The 20812-nt window shown below is 40.9% G+C and overlaps 2 protein-coding genes across 5 annotated transcripts in view; both read left to right on the forward strand.

Annotated features, from left to right (window-relative positions):
- Positions 1-209: 209 nt before the first annotated feature.
- On the forward strand, positions 210-9780 carry LOC132994190 (uncharacterized). The gene is made up of 15 exons (XM_061064384.1): positions 210-2805; positions 3777-3918; positions 4124-4264; positions 4353-4401; positions 4563-4699; positions 4993-5096; positions 5375-5485; positions 5645-5908; positions 6134-6213; positions 6358-6570; positions 7103-7172; positions 7253-7384; positions 7540-7613; positions 7839-7908; positions 8517-9780. Exons 1-15 carry the CDS (start codon positions 418-420, stop codon positions 8661-8663), a joined length of 4122 nt encoding a protein of 1373 aa, XP_060920367.1. The 5' UTR covers positions 210-417; the 3' UTR covers positions 8664-9780.
- A 986-nt stretch (positions 9781-10766) lies between these two features.
- The window catches only part of LOC132994075 (disco-interacting protein 2 homolog C-like), a 60049-nt gene continuing 50003 nt past the window's right edge, over positions 10767-20812 (forward strand). For 3 of the 4 annotated variants that reach the window (XM_061064189.1, XM_061064192.1, XM_061064190.1), the window contains exon 1: positions 10767-11436. In XM_061064189.1, the coding sequence (XP_060920172.1) occupies positions 11358-11436 (79 nt within the window). In that variant the 5' untranslated portion in view covers positions 10767-11357. The remainder of the gene's footprint in view (positions 11437-20812) is intronic. The other variant, XM_061064191.1, reaches the window with a different exon arrangement.

Below are 20812 nucleotides of genomic sequence, written 5' to 3' on the forward strand. Positions count from 1 at the left end.
CCGGACCCGTATATGGAGATGCCCACACAGAGTCCAGTCCAACAGAAGCCTATGGATAATGCCGAAGTCAGAGCTTTATGGTTTACTCAGCTCCCTGATGAGCAGGAGAGGAAGACACCAGTGAGCTATTGGTCTGCTCCTGCCAGGTTACCTGACTGCCAGGGTGATGTCACAGTGAGTGAGTCGTCACAGGGGACAGACGATCATTTTCAACAACGGCATTTTGAGGATGAGGAAGTGTGTGTTGTTGCCACAACACTGGGTCAAGGTTTCGAAACGAGGACCCGGAGCTTCTACAGCATTTGTTCTATTGACGCCGATGACCTTGACCACGAGCACGTCCACAGCCAAAAACAAACAGCTGGAGCAACACCCTCACCGCACACAGCCGAAGAAGAAACAGCTGCTCTGCCCTGCATGTCTGAGTCCTCATTCCCCAGCCAATCACACAGAGATCAGACCGCAGACTGTGAGTGGAAAACAACTCGCCGGTCACATGATGACGAAGCGACTTCAGCCCAATCAGGTTCTGCAGATCAATCGTCTACCGTCCCGCCACGGACGCACTCGGACAACTCACTCCCAGCACAGCAGACCGTCTCGCCTCGTCCGGTTGAACCCTCCACCAATCACATAAACATGGAGGAGTCTCAGGAGTCCAAAGCACAAGGCTCCCAGCTTGAAGACATGAACTGTCAGACAGCTGCTGAAGACACAGATGAGTCCAAGGAGGACATGTTGATGACATCACCCACTGATAAAAAGGCATCTGTTGAGGGATCAGAGGTTAAAGTATTAACAGAGGACAGTGTGCGTGTATTGGAAGAGAGTGTGTGCTCGGGGAATTACATGGCAGCACAGGGAGACTTCAGTGCCACAGAGGGAATATTGGACAAATTCCAGGGGGAGAAGTTGGATCAGAGTGGGGATTCTGGCTTCAATCCTCTGCAGGAGTCTGAGCTGTTAAAAGAGCATCAGACACAAAGCTCACAATCAGCAACTGCCACTCGTCACCTGAATCCTTCTAGTCACAGCCCCAGTCCTTTAAAGCTTGACTTCAAGCCGCTGCTTAAAGAGGAAGCTTCTCTGCCTCTGTCTGAGATTGAGATGGTTAAATCGTCCCTGCAAAGTGAGGCCATCCCTGTCACTTTCTGCCACAGCGAGGATGTCCGTGACAGCAGCGCAACAGACACGACTTTAACAGAGGTGTCCTCAATGTCAACCATCTCTGCTGTATCATCATTGCCCATCGAGCTGACCGCCTTCTCCTGCCACACTACTCTGACTCCTCACTCAGAAGTAAAAAACACATGTCAGCCCTGTGACGCCATCACATCTGACAAGTTAGATTTCAATTCAAATTGTCCAACATTGGAACTGATGAGCACAAGGGCTCCTAGTCAGCATGATGACAAACAGCCCAACATGAAACCAGAAGATTCTGTATTTCTTCCGAAGCATGGCTCCGATGATCCTTTTCAGGACTCCCTCATGAGCGGAGATGACAGACAGGCAGTCAAAAATCTGGAAATATGTCAAGATAGCAAACATGATGTGATAGGTGATGTGAAAGTTGTTTTACCTGCAACGACTGGAAGCGCCTTTCATCTTGAAACAAGGGATGAACATTGTGACATGCTGTCAGAGCCCTGTAACGACTTCATATCTGTAAATACAAACTTCCCTGTTCACAACCTCGAGGGCCTTGAGAGCAGAATTGAGGATTCAAGTCTCTCTCAGCCTCCTGCTACTGAAAGTGAGCTATCTGTTTCTACTTCTTCTACTCCTCCTCCCCCTTATTTGTCTCTGTGCACATCATCTGAGGAATTTAAGCAAAGTGTTTTACCCGAAACTGAAGCTAAAATCATTCAGAGTGGATGCAGACAAATCCAAGTGCAGTTAAATGCACCAGAGGAAAAATGTATGCATGTACCGGTATGTGAAGAAGGAGACACGACAGCTGCACTGGAGTCACAGACTTACCCGCCCCTTTCTGTGCCAATCAAACATGACTCTGCAGTTTCAGTAGAACAGCAGCTACATACTCTTCCAACAGCCTCTGAAAACACAGCATTATTAAGCGCCAGTGTTTTCTCTGACAGTGTAAATCCTCATGTGGATATCAGCCCACAGAATGATACTGCTGACTGTTTACCTCAACCTGGAGAATTATCAGATGGAGTTCACTCAGAGGAGATGAATGAGGAGAAGATGTCACTGGGGAAGCATCCTGTCATCAGTGAAACTCAAAATATTTCAGTTACTGATGAGACATCTTCCCTAAAATGTGAGGTCCAGGACGATAGCAGCATGCATGACCTATATGTGGTTCTTAATGACCGTAGTTGTCCAGATGACAACAATTCAGTTTTAAACTGCAAGGAGGACAACACCCGGATAAATGTGGACCCAGGTCAGATTGATGCTTTTGCCTCAACTCCATCATATGAGATTCACTTCCTGCGTCAAGAGCACACAACTTCTGAGGAGGGCGAGAGAGAAGGAGGGATGAGGGAGATGGTGTCTGAGTTGCTGGGAGAGGATGCTGATGCATCCATCTGCCGCCTCTATCCCCAGCCCTGGATCAAACTGGGTCTGGAGGAGAGCTGCGGAGGCTGGGCTCAGGGCCCGTCTGAGGCTGATCTGGGTCAGGGTGAGGGTGAGACTAAGACGGAGTCGGAGCAGATCCCGACCTTGGTGTCAGAGCTCCAGCCCTCTATGGCTCTGCTGGGAGCGTACCCCTACAGCACTGTGATGCCTCAGGGACCCTGTGTGTGGGACTGGCACACAGACTGCACCCAGTCTGTAAGTGTTACTCTAGGGATGTTACTATACCAGAGTTTTAAACTTTATTGTGATAGTTGTAAAAATGAAATCATATTGATACCAGTTTTGAAACAACAGCAATAAAATTCAGTAATTTCTTGTTTAACTTACCACAAAAATTGCAACCAAACTGGTTGCACAATGTCTAAATATAAACACAAATGTTGCCATTATATTTTTTATTGAGACATTCTGCAGGAGTTAACGTGCACATTTTGATAAATTCTTCATCATCTTAACCCCTTTCTTATAATGAAATAGATGTGTTTTTTTTTTTTAACTTCTGGACTTACCAATACTGTTAATCATTTACAAGAAGTGTACAAGAAGATATTCAAGAAGAAGATTATATTGTGTTAGAACATGTGGTTTCAAAAGTGGCAAAGTGTTGAAAAGTACAGATGCATCAAAATTTTGATAACCTTAGTTCACTGTGCACGGCAGAGAGTTTGGTTCAGTTAAAGCTTTTCTTTCGATGTCTAATCCTAAGTAGAAAAATATAGATGCATAACTGATTCATGGGCAGACAGGTTTTGTTTTCTATTGAAACATTCACACAAAGAATTCACTCTGAGCAGGTCAGCATGAAGCATCCACTACTGGAGAGAGGCACAGAGTCCTTTTTACACAGATGTTACATAAGGGTTTTATGTCCTTGATAGAGGCACAGATTTGTATAAATCAGAGAAGGAGTGAAAGAACAATAAGAGTCTGATGCTACAAAGTGAGGCTTATTGAGACTCTTCTAGCCTCTTCAGTTATTTAAACAGATTATATAAGAAATGTATGAGAAGAATTTCTATCTCTTCCTGACTTAAAAGACCTGCAAAAATGTGGGCCATTATCTTGTCTGTGATGTTGTTTTCAAATTAAATATGCCTTTCACATATTTCACATTTTATAGCGTTTTTACAGATACATTTAACTTTCATGTTTTGTATTTGTTTCAGACACCTGTTGCTGCCCCGAGCCTTAACCCTGACGCTGAGGTATGGACCAATCACAACTTTAGCCTTGACATCTCTGGCCCCACCTACCTGCAGACCCAGCAGCCATGGCTGCAACTTCCTGATGATCTGACCAATCAGGAAGGTGGGATGTAGTTACGATTTAAACATACCTGGTTCAATATTCTATTTAATCAAATTGTGAGGTTTACACTCCAGTCCATTTATTTTGTGATGGAGATCAATTTATTTTTTGATCCTGACAAAAGCAGCATGCATTTCTGAATGACTGTCTGCATGTAAATCATGGTTTGTGTGTGGTTGTAAGATTATGTTGGATTATTTATAAGGATACATGCCAGAGTTCCAGATGGAGAATGTTCTCCTGGCTGAGGGGGTAGTCGAGGCAGATCCTGGCACACTAGAGTACCAGACGCTGACTGCAGAAGCTCCTGCAGTTAACGGAGAGCTGGGTGGACCTACTGTCAAAGGTCAGTCCAATCCAGTTGTTACTTCTTTAAACTGTTTCTTTTTCTGTAATGGGACTGACGTTTCATTGACTTTATTTTTTAATTTCAGATGAGATCAGACAAGAGCTTCAGAGCGTACTGGAGTCCTGCCTAACCAGGTAACATCTCACGTCACACCTTTATCAACTCATGCTATCAAATATTTAGGGGATGAATGTGTTAAAGAAACACGCCGCAGATGGTACCCCCCTAACACTGCTAATAATAAACCATATATGGTAATAATATTTTTCTTAACCATCTATCTGTCCCTCCACAGGGAGAACCTTGGAAACGACTTGTACCTCAATTCGCAAATGGATAGTGACCAGTATGTTTCCATAGCAACTCTGGCCAGCCTTGATAAGATCAAGACTTTAAGCACGGACTTGGACCTCATCTCCGAAATTCTGAAAAGTCAGTAGTTAATTCTGTTCATAAGCATGCTAATGAGATTATTTTGTATTTTGGGTGTAAATGTGTCCTCAAGAAGAATTTTGATGATTTACTGAATGAGAGAAATCAAAAGCATGTGTGGAAGTTTATCAACTTTAATATCGATTTAAAAAATAAAATAAAATAATTCTTCAGTTGAAACAGTCCAAACATGAGAAAGTTAAATCAAGATTTTCTTCTTGCTTTTAAAGCTAAAAGTGAGACCAGTGGTTTATTGTTGTCCTGAGATATTCTGCTCTGTTATTGGCTGACAGCGCTGCCGCTGGTCCAGGTGGCTCCGTGTGGACAGAAGGTCCGTCCCCGTCAGAGTAGATGCGTCGTCATCCTGCGAGAGATTCCAAAAAGCACACCTCAGGAGGTAAGAGCAGCCTGCTACACAGACACAGCCCTACACATCACTTGTTAACTTCTAGACATGTTTTTACAAATCAATGCAAACAAAGGTTAGTCACATCTTCAAGCTGGTGATTCTTTTGAGCTGTGAGTAGAAACCTTTGTTTATTGTTTCAAATGATTGAAAGGAAGTCCTGACCCTTTCAGTAAGAGTTGTAATGGTCATACTGTTAAAATCCAGGGTTTTTAAATGTAACGTATGGACTCAATGATTTCAATTTAAACTTTCCTGTTGTTGTGCAGGAGGTCGAGGCTCTCTTTGAAGGGGGCAACCTGCCAAAGTTCCTGAGCTGTGAGTTTGTGAGCAACGATAACTGGTTCGTCACTTTTAAATCAGAAACAGAGGCTCAACAGGTAAAATACAACCACAACATGCGGTGACTATATTATGTTTAGAATTCTCAACCATAATTGACCTTATTTTAAGAGAAGGACTGGTACCAAACAGTGTAGTTTGTGTCATTGAAAACAAATGATTCACACACTAGCGTTAATGTCTCTGCTCGTTGTTAGGTCTACAAGTACCTCAGAGAAGAGGTCCGGGTGTTTCAAGGAAAGCCGATCATGGTCAGGATCAAAGCCAAAGCCATGGCTGTAACTTCTTTCGCACCAAAAAACGGTTTCAGGCCTCCGCAGCTGGACCAGTGTGGCACCCAATACAGCTCCTTCTTTCCCCAAAGCACCTTCCAGCAGCCGTGCCACACCCACATGCCAGCACAACAGCTGTACGACTTCACCAACGAGGTGTGGCCTACCGGATACCAAGAAGGAGCTGAGGTGAGTCCTTTCAAGATGAGACTGTATAATGGAAAGATGTGCCAGGATGATCATTATAACAGCAATATGTTTTTATTTATACTTCAACATCAAAAAGAGTAAGATTGATGTATTCGCTGTGGGTTTTGGCTCATTGGACGTGTTGACCTTGTGGAAACTTTCCATCTTGTTTTTCAAATTTTTCACGAGCAGTGAGAGTTATCTTTTGTTGTTTTTTGTCCGCAGTCTTCGGCTCTGATAAATGACTTCATGAATGGATTATCAGCATCTTCCATCTTCAAACCTCACAACCCACACAGGCAGAGGTAAACTTATCATTCTGTTTTTCTTCATCTGATATTGAAATAATGGGTATAAGAAGAAAGCAGTCATGTAATTATGAGCTGTGAGTAGAGCAGCTCACTAAATAAGTTGATCATGGGTCGCTTTTGACTATTCATTTTCTTCAGGAGAGGCTCTAGGTGGTCAGGTTCCGGAGAACGTTGGCAGTCGTCCAGTCAGAATGGTTCTTCCAACCAGTCAGAACAAGCACCGGCAGAGCGCTCGTTTTCTCCGACAAAGCGTGGTCGAGGACGGTCGAGGGGCAACACACGCAATCCGAGCAGAGGTGGAAGGTCGGAGCTCAACAAGCCGGGTGTGTCATCTGCCTCTGACCAGGGAAGGTAAGAAAATAAGCTTTCACATCGGCCCACACAAAACAAACCAACAGAGTTTGATTGATCCTGACCAAACAGGTGTAGTGTTGAAGCACCTCTGGATCTAATTCCATCTGTCAAGTGTATTTGTTAGGATGGAGATGTAAGCTTACACATAAAAAATAGAACATAAGCAAGAAAACAGTCAAGCCAAAAACAACATAGAACTGCAAAGACGATCAAATGATAAAGACAATAAAAGGAACAGCTGGTGGATTTGGGGGTTTAGGCTTGAATTGCACTTAATCTTCATGATGTTGCCGTAGTTACAGCCGTGGGCCTGCAAGGAAGGGATGATTTATAACTACAGCGTCTGTTTTCTGTTTAATTCACTCTTAATGACATTTAAGAAATGTTGCTCTTCTGAGCAGCACCCCTTACAGTCCATGAAAGATGTGCACACCTTCTGTACTATTTTCACCATTACACTTAAATGCAGGTGAATTATAAAGCAGTATTTGCTGTAACATCTCTGACCTGCCGTGTGTGTCCTCTGAAGGAGAGGAAACTTCAGCCAGAGGAGAAGAGAGAACGCGAGGACATGGGACAAATCTGCTGGAAACGAGCGTGTAAGAAGCCTGCGAGAATTGTAAGTGATTTTTAAGATAATTTTGTTGAGACTCTGCATTGACTGTGTGTGTTTGTGCAGAATGCATCAAATCAGTCGCCTCCACGTAAACCTCCGTCTCCTCCTCTGGAGCTCGGGCTGTCCAGCTTCCCTCCTCTCAATCCTGCAAACACTGCCATAGCAACGGTCCCTGCAGCTAATGACAGCGTCAAGGTAACCAAGCCTCTCTCTGTATGCCCGATACACACGCACACTCACACACACTTTTATCTAAGTATTAAGCATAACAAGATAATATAGTCTCTTTTCATAGATGAAACCCAGACTGATAAACCTTAACAACACACATGTACTTTTGTTCATCACAGAGTCCAGCCAAAAGCAGCAGTGTGTGTCCCTCAGTGCCAGCAGAGCCAGCAGAGCCCAGCCCACTCTCACAACAGTGAGTATATATTAAATTCTGCAGCATCTGTTGTGGTTCTTCTTTGCTGCTAAAGTAAAACATGACAGAAGAAGCTTGTGCTCTGGCTGCAGATGTAGTTATTTTTTCTCTCTTGCCTCGCTCCCTGGATATTTCAAACGTGGACTTTGATCTGTTTGCCAGTTGTCATGGTGCCAGCTGTGCTCTGAGCTGTGTGTAGTGAGATTGTTCTGCTGCTCTCTGTAGGAATGTGAAGGAGCATGCAGAGACGACCAGTGAGGCCAAACCAGCCCGGCCTACACAGGAAGCAGTCACAGTAAGACTTGTTCAGTTCATTTATGATTGGACTTTTTCTCCCATTTTTATTTAAGAACTATTGTAGCATTTAAAAAGCATTATTTTAAGAAATCTGAATAATAACTAGTCATTGCATCAGAAACACAGAATAGTGACAGAAGAACATGGGAATATATTTTCAGCTAAAACCAGATAGTTGATAACTCATTAGTTACTGAGAGACAACAGTCCAATTGGCATTCAGCCACTTTCTAAATCACATTGCGTACATTAATTGGCATTGTGATTTAAGCTGGGAAGTGGGTCAACATGCCTAATGGGTTTTTAACAATATAATGTTTGATCATTTGGATGGCATTATTATGAACTTCTAATCAGTATTAATAAGAAGTACAAGTAATAGACATGTGGAGGACTTTGAGAGTTTACAAAACTGGAAAATATGAAATGAGAGTAGTGTTACTTTGAACTCTCCATTCATGTATTCAGATTATTCTGATTAGATCTCAGACTGACTGTAGAGAGAACAGAACAGTTAGATGTGTGATCTGTTTGAAAGCCTTCAATGTGCACGAGAGCAAAGGTGTAAAAGAGACTCTGACCCCGTCCTGTGCTCTGATTGGACAGGACTCCAAGAAGCCGAGCTACGCAGAGATCTGCCAGAGATCATCAACCAATGATCCGGTGCCGCCCAATGACCTCCCATCTTCACAGACAGAGCATACCCTGACCTATCCAGGCCAAGTGTCCGGGCCAGCTCTGTGTCCTCTGTGATCTTATTGGTCGAAGCGAGAAACTTTTTTGAACCAATTTTGTCCTTTTGGCCTCATAAGCTGAGAATGTGTTGTTTTACTGTCCTAATTACACAAAGCAGCTGCCTTTTACTGTAACAAATAACCTGTGTGTACAGAGAGATGTTATATAACACACAGTGTAGCAAGAGTTTAGGGGATTATTACATTCAGCACCAAACTTAACCTTAAAATCAATTAAATTTAGGTCTAGATTTAGAAACGTAGCCCTTTAAAAGCACTGCTGACATTCACTGAAGCGGGTAGTGGTGAAAGAGATCCGACTAATGCTACTGTGGGTACGAAGTCTCTGACCACTCAGGATGTTAAAACCAATGTTTCAGGTTTTAGAAAGGCAGCTGTAGAGAATCAGAAACTGTTGATTTGCTACTTTATTTCAGTTTTATTTCTTGGTTTGTAGTTCAGATCAGTTTAGAGCCGGGTTCCATTTTGATTTAGTCTTGTTTTGCTGAGGGCACTGGCACTTCTTTTTCTGCCGTCTGTGTGCGTTTGATGTTATTACGCTGTACAGGATGTTCAGCAATGATTTTTCCACACACACCTCTGGGTTATTCTTCAGTTCACACTGCTGCTGAGGACACACGTGATGCTTTTTCTCTAAATATTAATTCTACTCAGCCAGTTTGTTTCAGTTTTCAGAATTTGGTTTGAAACAGACATTAACTTCCACTTGAAAAGCACTGAATATTAATACTTTATCCTTGCATGATTTTTTTATTTCATTTTAAGAATTTAATTTATGCCATATTTTTTATTTCATTTGAAAAGGAGTGCTTTAGTGTGTTTCAGGTTTAGTCTCACCTGTGTTGGAAAGAAGTCCAGTTGATGTGCTACAGCTTCCAAATTGATCAGGTGTAGCAGTTATTAATTGTCCATCAAGGAGCACTGTTTCAGCACTAAGAAGTTAAACTCTATTTGATAACTTGAATTCGATTGTAATTAGCCTAAAGCTCTTTTGTTAAACATAAAATTTTAAATGTTGTCATGGAGAAAGAGCTGGCATGGTTGTGGCACATGTTACTTTGTCTGTACAGATGTACATATTATTGAACAATTATTAAAGAAGTGCCTTTAAAGTTTCAAGTATTCGTTTTTTGTCTGTGTTAATGCAGAACTTTTAAGTCCGACCTTTCAATGCTGCGTTTAGTAGCCCACTGCTTCTTGTCTTGAATTTCTACATTTTATAAAAGTTTTTTTCCACATATAATATGTTTTAAAGCCTTAATATTCTATATGACATTCTGTATTTGAAACTGCTGCACCAACATACCAAGCATCACTAAACTGAATTTCCATGTAGTTATTTCTGCTAACCAGCAGATGGCAGATGAGTCCCATCATAACAGCCATTAGTCCATTATGTGTCCCGGCACTTGTTTACAATGAGGATGATTTGATTCCTGGAAGACTACAGTCTTAATGAATGTGGTGAGTAATACTAATGAAATACACCAAATTAGAAGCACAAATTGATGCTCACTTATGTGTTACTGCCACATTAGGCTTGTTCAATCATACAGGACTTAATTAAAGGCTGCTTGACCTTTAATATTAATCACATTATTCTGTTGGGGTTTAGTTTCCACATGCAGATAATGAATAAAGAACGACCACACTCAAAGGCAATGTGCAGGGCAATGCAAAAGAAAACGATTACTGCTAGTATAAATACATCTGCAGACGGTGTTAATCTTTAGAAAGAAAGATAACTGTAATGCCTCTAATATATATAAAACATTCAGAATGTTATCAGAAAAGGTTAATCTATTCTGCAAATGGAAATTAGTCACATACTTTGATTTTTTCTGGTTTAACTTTGTTTCTCCAGGAAACATACAGCAAGAAGTTTGGAAAAATAAAGAAGACTTTTCATGTTAGTGTTCCATATCAGACATCTAACAGTAAAAACATTTTTTTAAATTCAGGTCTTTGTGTTTGAATATTTCACAGAGAGTGTACTCTGAGAGAATAAATGATGAACTAAAAGGAGGTAACAAAAGCACTGATGAAGATCACAAGTTGTGTCTGAAAGCACTTCAAGATTTAATCAAACCTTTAGACATTTAAAGTTATTCATGTATTTTCATAGTTTATTTTAAAGTTTTATGTAATAAATGAACCTAAAAATACAGTTTAATAATCATGGTTATTTTTAAAATATTCTAACATGGACTAAGTACTAAACCGCACGTCACTGTCCTCTAGGTGTGGTTGCTCGCTGCGCCCCCTGTCGGTGATGATCTGCACCGCCACCCCCCTCCTCCCCCCCCTCCTTCTTTCGTAGAGTCACGTGACACCAGCGGCAAGAAGCTGCAAACAGCTCTGACTCTGGGGCTGCGCGAGCCTCATCATCATCACTATCACAGATACAAACACCGCAACGGCAGCGACGAGAACCGACCGAGCAACCGGGGTCTTTACCGATTCAAAGAGCCGGGCGCCATGGCGGGCCTCCGCTAAAACGAGACCGAGATTTATCCTCTTTGTTCTCCCTCGACGCTTCTTAGTCTTTCCGCGCCTCTGCCGAGGAGGGGCCGCCGAGAAACAGCTCTTCCTTTCCGAGCGAAGGAGGAGGCAGGAGTAGAAACAGCAGCAGCGGCGGCGGAGGCGGCAGCAGCGCTGTAACCGGGGAGGTGTTTTCTACGGAACGAGACGAATGGCGGACCGTGAGGCGTCGCCGATACCGCTGGAGATCCGAGCCCGGCTGGCGGAGCTGGAGCTGGAGCTGTCAGAAGGTAAGAAATTATTAAATTCATGGCGAAAAAAAGCGCAAGCCTTCCCCCCCCCCTCCTGTTTTCCCTCGTTATCCCGTTATCTCATCACCACCATCATCATCATCATCATCACCATCCACACCGGGAGCCTTCCTACTAACGGAATCTAGCCGTTCATTCCTGCGGCCCCCTCCTCATCCACCTCCTCCTCCTCCTCCTCCTCCTCCTCTCGTCCCCTCCCGCTCCTCCCATCCAGATGTTTGTCAGCCACCGACCGGCCTGCCCAGCTCTCTGTAGCCGGGAGAGGATGAGCGCAGAGCGGGAACACACTGCGGGATTCGGCCGCTGCTCTTTGTCTCCGCGGAGGTGCAGCTTTTAAAAAAAAAAAAAAAACACCAACACTCGACCAGGCCTATTCGCCCGAATTGGGTCCGAAATCCAACCCGTTGTTTGACCTTGAGACGTTGACACAATCAGCCGAGCCTACCTGTGTGTGCGTATGTGATTCTGTGTGTGTGTGTGGTGTGGGTTTATTAATAGCATTGCGATGCAACGCTGCGTGACAGAGCAGCACAGAGGGACAGTTTGGCGTTTGATGCCCGTGATCTCAGCCTCCTGCCTCTGTGTATTTGGGGCCTGCAGAGCAGCTGAGGAAGAGGAGGATGCTCTGGAATATTTTTCTCCCTCCCTTCTTCTCTTCCTCTTCCTCTTTTTTTTCCATGGGCAGATACACAAACTCTCCTTCTGTGGGCCATTGAATCTCAATCACAGCAATAAACCCTGCTGTTATTTCAGCATCTCAGATAGGAACATGGCATTTCTGCCTTATATAATGGGGATGGCATCTTTTATTCATGCAGGCTCAGGAAGGCCTACATTGTGAGGCTGGAAGCCTAGATACATGCTGGATGTGAGCCACCCTTTTGCCTGAAATGTTTCATTTATTGTTGATAAATGTGCGCCAGTGTTAAGAAACACAGATGTGTGTATGTGATTCTGAAACTTGGGTTCATTGTGTCGCTTCGCTGTGCAGAAAATAATTAGTTTTACTCGTCTGTCAGTCTTGTCAGATCTGCGGTTTAACCTGTCTTACCTGCAGTGATGTGCAGCTGTAGATACTGTCTCATGACAGAGACGATTAAACACTGTTTCAGGGTGTAGATTCTGGGGCAAAATATGAATAAATTAGTGTGAAATTTAAATGTACAGACAATCGGGAATCTGCAGCTTTAATCCGCTAAAAACATCAGCACAAGCCTTTGAAGCAGTGAAACCTCGACAGATCAAACTGTCCCCTCTCCTTCTGATCAGCCTCATCATTCATAAAAGCCTTTATTTTCACCCACTGCAGTGACACACACAGACTTTAAGGTAAAACTGAGGCAGCTGCAGGCCGATTGGTGCTACTAATCCAGCTGAGATTGTTTATCAGAGCAGAACCTGCTGCTGGCAGATGTTATTAATGATGGAGACTGCAGGAGGAAGTGGGTACGTCACGCCCAGACGTCAGACAGCATGAAACACTCCTAACACTCAGGTGTATGAAGTCTTGTGTGTGTGTATGTGTGTTCAGGACTGACAGGGTTATTGGTGGATCACAGCAGGATGAAAACCTGACAGGCGTGATGGACGTGTCGGTGTGTGCGTCTGTCACTGGTGCTCTTCCAAAACAGAGGGCGAGAATGTGTTTGCTACTGTTCATTTATGAAGAATGTAAGGCTGTGTGTGGTCACTTCAAAATAAGGACACAGTGTGCAGGGTAAATTGATGGCATTTTTTTTAAAGAGGATTTAAATTGGTTGGAAAATAAAACAGTTTGTCAGTTTTACTTGTTTTACATTGTTATGTATTTAGTGTCAAACACTGTTTGAAAAAAGGAGCACATTTTCAAGTTTGATGCTTATGATACTTAATAAATGGCTTAGATAAGTAAATGATCATTTCAGCACTAGAACAAATAGTTCATAATAGGAAACATCCCAAAATTCAGGGACATCAAACAAGTATTTGAAGGGGTTTACTAAGTTTTTAAACCACAAAGACCTGCTCCCCAATAAGTCGAGTGTCTGAGGACACAGCTCTTATTGAAATGCAAAGTATTAAACCGCAGGCAACAATTTCCTGTCAGTTTTGATGGCTTGCGCCTCGGGATGAAACTTTTTCTACGTCTTTGAGAACCTGCGCTCCACCTGTTTATTAGATAAACTCAGCAATCAGCCCAGCTGTGGCAGATAAGCCTCTGCCGCTCCCTCGCTTAGTGTCGCCTAAATCATATCATCCCTGCAGTGTTGCTGTGACCTCCAGGCATTACGCTGCTGTTCTCGAGCCTTCAGCTGCTGCTCTTTTGCAGATGGGACAAACAGGGCTGTTGATGGTTGATGTTTCTGTTGCAGGACAGCCTCTTTAACGGCCAAAATGTATTGTTGGTTCAGGAGTGGTCTGAGTGACAAACTCCAGCACTGAGATGTCCTGCAGACCCTAAATTAAACATTAAAGATATATGCCAAAGCTTGCAGATGCTTCTGTTGTGATTAATGTCCTCAGGAGATATTTTGTTGAGGATTATTTGAGCTAAAACAGACGCAGGATTTGTGTGAGGTGTCCAAAGTGTTGAATAATGAACTGCCTGACCAACAGAAACAAAGAGAAACAGATTTCAAATGTCCACACATGCATTTCAATCAACATAGTGCTATTAAGGTGTGACTCCGACAGCACATTTCTCTTCTTTGCTGAATATTTCAAAGCATATCAAAGCTTGGTATAGTGCAGTGTCTGTATTTTCCCCAACAACACTCATGGATGTACAGTTTCTGTGCTTGTGCGTAAAAACAACAATGTGCAGCTGTTGCCTGAAGCGCTGTATTTTAGGTCATTGTAGACTTGTTTTTCTATATCTGCATTGCCTCACGATGCACAGAAATCACCTTCTTATTGTTCATGAATAATCTCTGATAAATTATATTAGATTATGTTGTTAATTTAATTAATCTGTATGAATTGAACTAAGTAGTTTTAAAGATGCTGTGGAATATAGTTTGTTTCTGAACATGAATGGAACTGAATGACTCTGATTTGACTCTGACTCTGTCTTACTTTGGAGGCAAGCATAGCTGTGATAAAGAGAAAGGGAATATACAGTATATATATAATTAAATATGTAGACGTGGTTTAATATAAATATAGTTAATAGTTTTACTGTTGTTCTGCTGTACTTATCAGCAGTTAAGCGCTCAGTGAATCTGTGGAATTATTTATATACCTAAATCGATTTCTAAATCCTACATCTGTTCTGACTGTGTACCTTTTGAAGACAGCAACATCTGAAAATGAACTTCTGTATTCAACACATTCAAATTAAAACAAAAAGAAGACTCCATCTTGATTTGGATATTGTCAGAAGAAAGGCACCAATCAGTTATTTCCAGTTCCGATCCAATTCTGCAACATATACCGATCCAATACTGATTCTTATATTTTTTTTAGAACCATAATTAATAGTGTTGTTGTCTTTTGTATCGTGTGTAAGGTTACACACCGCCGTAGTAAACCCAGCATTGCATTTCTTATTGTAAGAACAAATAACAATTAAAACTATTCAAAATAAATGTATTTGAACGTTGTGCTAACTTCTCATACAAACAGGTAGCAGAAACAACTGTAAGGTTTTCAAATTAAATATTCTAATCTAAAGTGCAAGAATTGTACTTTTTTTTATCATAGGAGCTGTTCCATCTCGTCTGAATGTCTGAATGGAGACAATTTGTGGGCACTGGCCGTTCGGTCTGAAAGTCTTTAAAGCGAGACATGTGTTGTTGTCAGTGTTGTTCATGGTTCAAGAACCTTTACCAGGAGTTAAATTATCTGTTAAAGTGTCCTACTCTCCAGAACATCTGCAACCTGTGTTTTGAAATGGAAAAAACAATATAATATGTTTCTCTTTGACAAGTTTTTTGGGGCTGCACCCGAGCTGCGTCAAATTTCAGCTCACCAAGCTCACTGAAATCCTAAACAACCCCATGCAACCCTGACATTTTCTAGATCATTTCAGAACATTTTGGACCTGAAATGTTCAGGACTTAGATGTTGCTCATACACTTACAGCAGGAGTTGGTCTTTGTCAAAAGCTCGCACAGCTCAAAATTTTCCATTTGGTTAATGTAAAGGACAAAGAGAAGTTGTCCTCTGTAATGGTGACTGTCTCTGTGTTAATATCACGACAACATAAGGATATTTGTACAACACAAACACAACAGTGGAAAACATAATTCAGGGAACGGCAGCAAACAGTTAAAAGTATAAAGCAGATAAACTCCCCTGAACGTGAACAGCATCATCGCTGCGTCCACACATCGGTTCATTCCGATTTCACACAAACTTTTAACCTGCGGACTAGCAAGAAAAACTCAGTTTGAAGGTCAGGTTAGTAGATTCTAAGGTTTGTTTTTCCTATATGCAGCCTACCCAGTCAATGTCCAGGAATTTTAGGGGGTGCTGTGCATGTATGAATGGAACTGTAGTTAAAATCAACATACCGGTAGATGACCTGAAAACTCTGAAAGTAGGCTGTCTACCCAACAGCCGGTGCCGAGGAAAATGATGATAAATAATCATCTAAACAAGAGGCTTATGTAAGTAGAAGTTTGATGTGGTGCTGAACTACTTGGTGCTTTTTCTGAAACATTTATCTGAAGAATATTAAGAGGAAGACTTTCTCAAATGTTTGATTTTGTCTAAAAACAAGAAGCTGTACAGAAACTTCAACTAAATAAAACTTACTTTAATCTTAATTTGTATCCAACTAAAGAAAGCAAGTGACACTGTTTATGTTGAGACATTTGGTGCTGGCTTTGGTCCTTGACATTTTTCAGCATTGAGGTTTGATACTCAGCCTATTGATCACTAATGCAGTATTCTAAATTTGACTGAGAAGTCACAGAACAAAAGCCATGTGTTTCCGGTTTAGAACTGGAAACAAACCAGTGACAGCTCACAGAGGCCTGCGTTGGTGTGTTATCAAAAGAGAGCAGCTGTCAGTCATTTGTTCGAGATGACGTTGGTACAGCTTCATCTGACTACAATGGACAGAGTTAAACTGTGGGCTGCATCCGTGGGTGTGTTGTGTTTTTATGACTAAGAAAACTAAGAACAAAAGATTTATGATTGACTAAAAATCAATATCATGATTTCACAAGTCTCAAATAACAGTCAGTTATGTAATAAGCTATCATCTGGTCTCCTGAAAAACTTTAACTCTGTTTTTTTTGCTAATCTTCTGAAAAACCGTGTTTTAATATGTCAAATTAGTAATGAATAGGTTTTTAGCATTTAAAAAGTAGCTTGTTTTAACTAAAGATATGCAATTCATGTGAAGATGTTAGGTGTTTAACAAAAAATATTTCTCTCAACATTAGCAAATCTAGTTCATCTGAAATTTTTAAATATGTTTAATTTTCTTTTCTATTTATTATTGTATTTTTTGCCACCGTTATTATATTTACTGATGAGAAGACTGAGTATAAACACACAACAGAATATGGTTTATTATCACATTCATGTAACATTAAAACAAGTAATATTTTCTTCCAAAAATAGATCTTAGCTTTTTATTCATGAACATGACTCTTCATGGACTGGTTTTTCTTTTTCAAGACGAGGCTACTAAAGGAGTCATAAAATAATTACATGATTTAAATGAATTGAAGTAAAATGTTGAAAATATCACCCCACCCCCAATAACTAATCTTACAAGAGTGCCAAATGACCTGATTCCTTCACTGTCTGTTCTCACAAAAAATGTAGGACTAGATTGTCTGTTCAAATAGCTATTATCAACCCCTTTGCTAATTATTTTACGTTCACCTAAAATCTGATCAATGCAATGTAGTCAGACCAGACAGCAGAATATAGAATAAATGTCGAGGATGAATGAAGAGAGTTTTGAATTTTTTTGACCCAATACAGTAGTTTGTTGCTTGTGTTTTTGTCATTAAGAAAACACCGAAAAATGTTATACCATTTTAGACCAATTTGAATTTTCATTTCCTTGAACAACTGATTGACATAAAGTTCCGATCACACAGCATATTTCTACCAGCTTCCAGTTTGTTGTTAAGAGAAGCCAATATGTTATCATCTCCCGGCCCAAAGTCAGAAAGCACTCTTTCCTCTATGAATTGGGACTGCATCTAACAACAGCTAGAATACTGAATAAGTATTTTTCTTTCTTTTAAAATGTCATATTCTTTGTGGTGCTGGTTTAGCTCAGTTGGTTGAGCAGGCCCCCTGTGTACTGAGGCTACACTACTTCGTACAAATCGCACGTTTTCTGCTGATCTTGACGCTGGTCGATGCATGTCATCCCCCACTCTCTCTCCACATTTCCAGTCTATCTTCACCTGTCTTGTCAGAAGAATGACAAAAGCCCAAAAATAATATTTTTTGAAAATTCGGTAAATCATTGAAAATTAGCCAAAAGTGACATCTTACTGTACGATTTTAACAAAACAAGCTGATAAAAGCTGAAAATACTCACATTAAAGAGTTTGAAGCGGGCAAATGTTAAACTTAATCTGCCCTTTGCTCCTCCATGGTGCATTGAATGACACTAAAAAGAAGTAAATAAAAATTGGAAAAAATCCAGCAGCTCAGAAACAGTTTTCTCTGTTTGTGCGTCTGTCAGATTTGATGATTTAACCTTTAAATTAGATCAAAGTGAGGAGTGGGAGAGATGTGGAGAGAGGTGTCAGGCTGAGCAGTTAATGGATTAAGAAAATGATGTCTAATTTTGATAATTAATGGACCATTAGTGTCGTTTATTGAGTGAAAGCACTTATCTTTGCCTGTTTTAGCTTTACAAAGCGAAAAGTTGAGTCTTGTAGCACCGCATCAAAGGTTTATTCATATCACCGATTTGTGAAAGGTTAAGCCATAAAAGTGTAACAGATTATGTAAAATATGCATCAGTCATGGCATCAAACTGCTCATTTTAACGATAAAAAACCTCAAGGATTCGAAATAACCAAAAAAAGCATGTATTGATATATTTTGATTTTTTTTAATATATTGGCTCTGTTTTTTTTTTCAATTAGAAAATGATTAATATGTGGTGCAAGTTTGCAGCTTTAAATATGAAACATGTTACTTTCGATGGGTCTATGATGAACATTTTACGTAAGATGACAGTAGAATAATAATCTTAAACTTATTTTTAAAGTTTTTTCATTTTTTTATTAAGTACATTTACATTTTATTAAGTACGGCCGATGATGATGCTACATTTTTAAGGACATAAAGAACCCAAATTGACAGGAAAAAAACGTGATTTCCTCTGTGCCCTGACTGTCAGCACCTGTGTCCGATCAGACTTTCGTGTGGTTAAAAACAACACTTTTGCTCTTGGTTTTAGGCTTATTATTGATAGTCCTCTGGTGGTATAGTTGGCCTGTGTGTGTGTGTGTGTGTGTGTGTGTGTGTGTGTGTGTGTGTGTGTGTGTGTGTGTGTGTGTGTGTGTGTGTGTGTGTGTGTGTGTGTGTGTGTGTGTGTGTGTGTGTGTGTGTGTGTGTGTGTGTGTGTGTGTGTGTGTGTGTGTGTGTGTGTGCGCTCAGTCCACCCCGGTCCCTGCATGTGAGTGTGACAAATCAAGTTCCTCGCTTCGCATGACACATCGGACAGTACTGTCCCAACATTTCTTGTATATCTGCATGTGTTTGTGTGTTTGTGTGCGCCTATGTGTGTTTGTGTGTGTGTGGTATGCCTGCTGCTGAAGGTAGATTTGGTTACCATGGTGGCTTTGTGGGTGGACTGACTGTTTATGATGATGCGATAAGGGAGATAGGAGTAGATTAAATAAAGGCAGGATGTTGAGGAAAAAGAGCAGAGAGGACAATCAAGCAGAAATGAACAGATTAAGATGAAACTGACATTGAAGGATAGACAAAGTGATGGATTTGTTTTTTCGCTTTTCAATTTCAAAGGTTTTTTTTTTTTACACATGCCGACCAAACAACCTGTCTGTCGATTCTTATTCTTAATTCAAACATTATTTTAACCTGGGGGAACTGTAGTGAACCGTTCAAATAAAAAATATGTAGCCTATCAACGCATCAGACTGTCTGAAGTAGGTTGTAGTTGTAGTACTCTCAGCATAACTTGACCATTGCATGCACCTTTGACCTCAGTAAATTAAGACAGTCATTTTGTAGAAAAAAGTAACAGGCGTTCAATTCAGAAGATGCAAACTTACATTTGGGAAACTCGTCTCTCTGCAAACATCTGCCCACTGCTTTGGTGGAGAGAAACAGGGCGTGTGAGATACCTGCAACTCTACAAGAAGGCTGGCAAATGGTTGTGTGTACCGGGAATTTCTGTACGCTCTGAACGGGTGTTGTCATCAGCAGATAATATTGTAAATAAAAAGTGAGCTGAACTCCATCTATCACGTTATAAGATTAGACTAGACGTGTTTCTGGTTATTGACCGGACCAGGCATGTGGATGTTATGCAGTGAGGACGGAAGGCTACAGGTGCTAGAGCTGCTAATGTTAGCCACGCACAGCAAACCAAATGGTATTGTTAACCATAACACAATTTTAAATAAATAGAGCTAAATTTTGTGTTTTATTTCCTGTAGACTAGTTGTTAAGACTGAGTTCAAAATCTCAATTTAACCAAGTAGGAAATTAGTTGGAAATTTCAGAAGTAAACAAGGCAGGTTTAGGGAAATTCAGCATTTCATCACATTGAGCTGGGCTCACACTGGTTTCTTGTGCTGTCGATTTGTGATGCAGTTGCCCAAGATAGATTTTTAAACCAAGTGTAAACAGGGTTAAAGTTTTCCTGGTCTGCATTTTCTGTTGCTTACTGGTTTGATGCATTCCAGAAACACTATGTTAATATTTAATCTACAAACATATATTCCTTTTTAAGCGCTATAGTTTTAATGTCATGAAGTATTTAGATAGTTGCCTGTTATCTTTCTCTGGATAGCAAAACTGGCATATTTGGGTTCTAATCAGTTGAAAAACCTCTCATGAAGATATTAAGTCGTGCTTTAGAAAAATTAAAACAGAGTTTGAGTCTTTAATTAATTAGTTTGTTCTGGTGGAAGCTGTTGGAAGAAGGCCAAATCTGCAAGTTTGTTCTTCAAAATAAAACAGAGGATTCAATCAGTAAAATCAGTGATGATTTGTTAACCACAGGTGATATCACATGTTTGAATTAAACCTAACAAAATTGGTTGTTGCCGTTTTTCAAACCTTTTAGCTAAAAAACATCAGTGGGAGAAAAAACTCCAACCCGCAGTGGGCCGCTATCGATTCTCTCTCAGCTGTGTGCCGTTAAAAAAGCAGAGTGTCAGAGAGCAGAGAGGAGAGGGAGCGACAAGAAGGAGCAAAG

The sequence above is a fragment of the Labrus mixtus genome, chromosome 19 (assembly GCF_963584025.1).
Source record: "Labrus mixtus chromosome 19, fLabMix1.1, whole genome shotgun sequence".
Classification (NCBI taxonomy): Eukaryota; Metazoa; Chordata; class Actinopteri; order Labriformes; family Labridae; genus Labrus; species Labrus mixtus.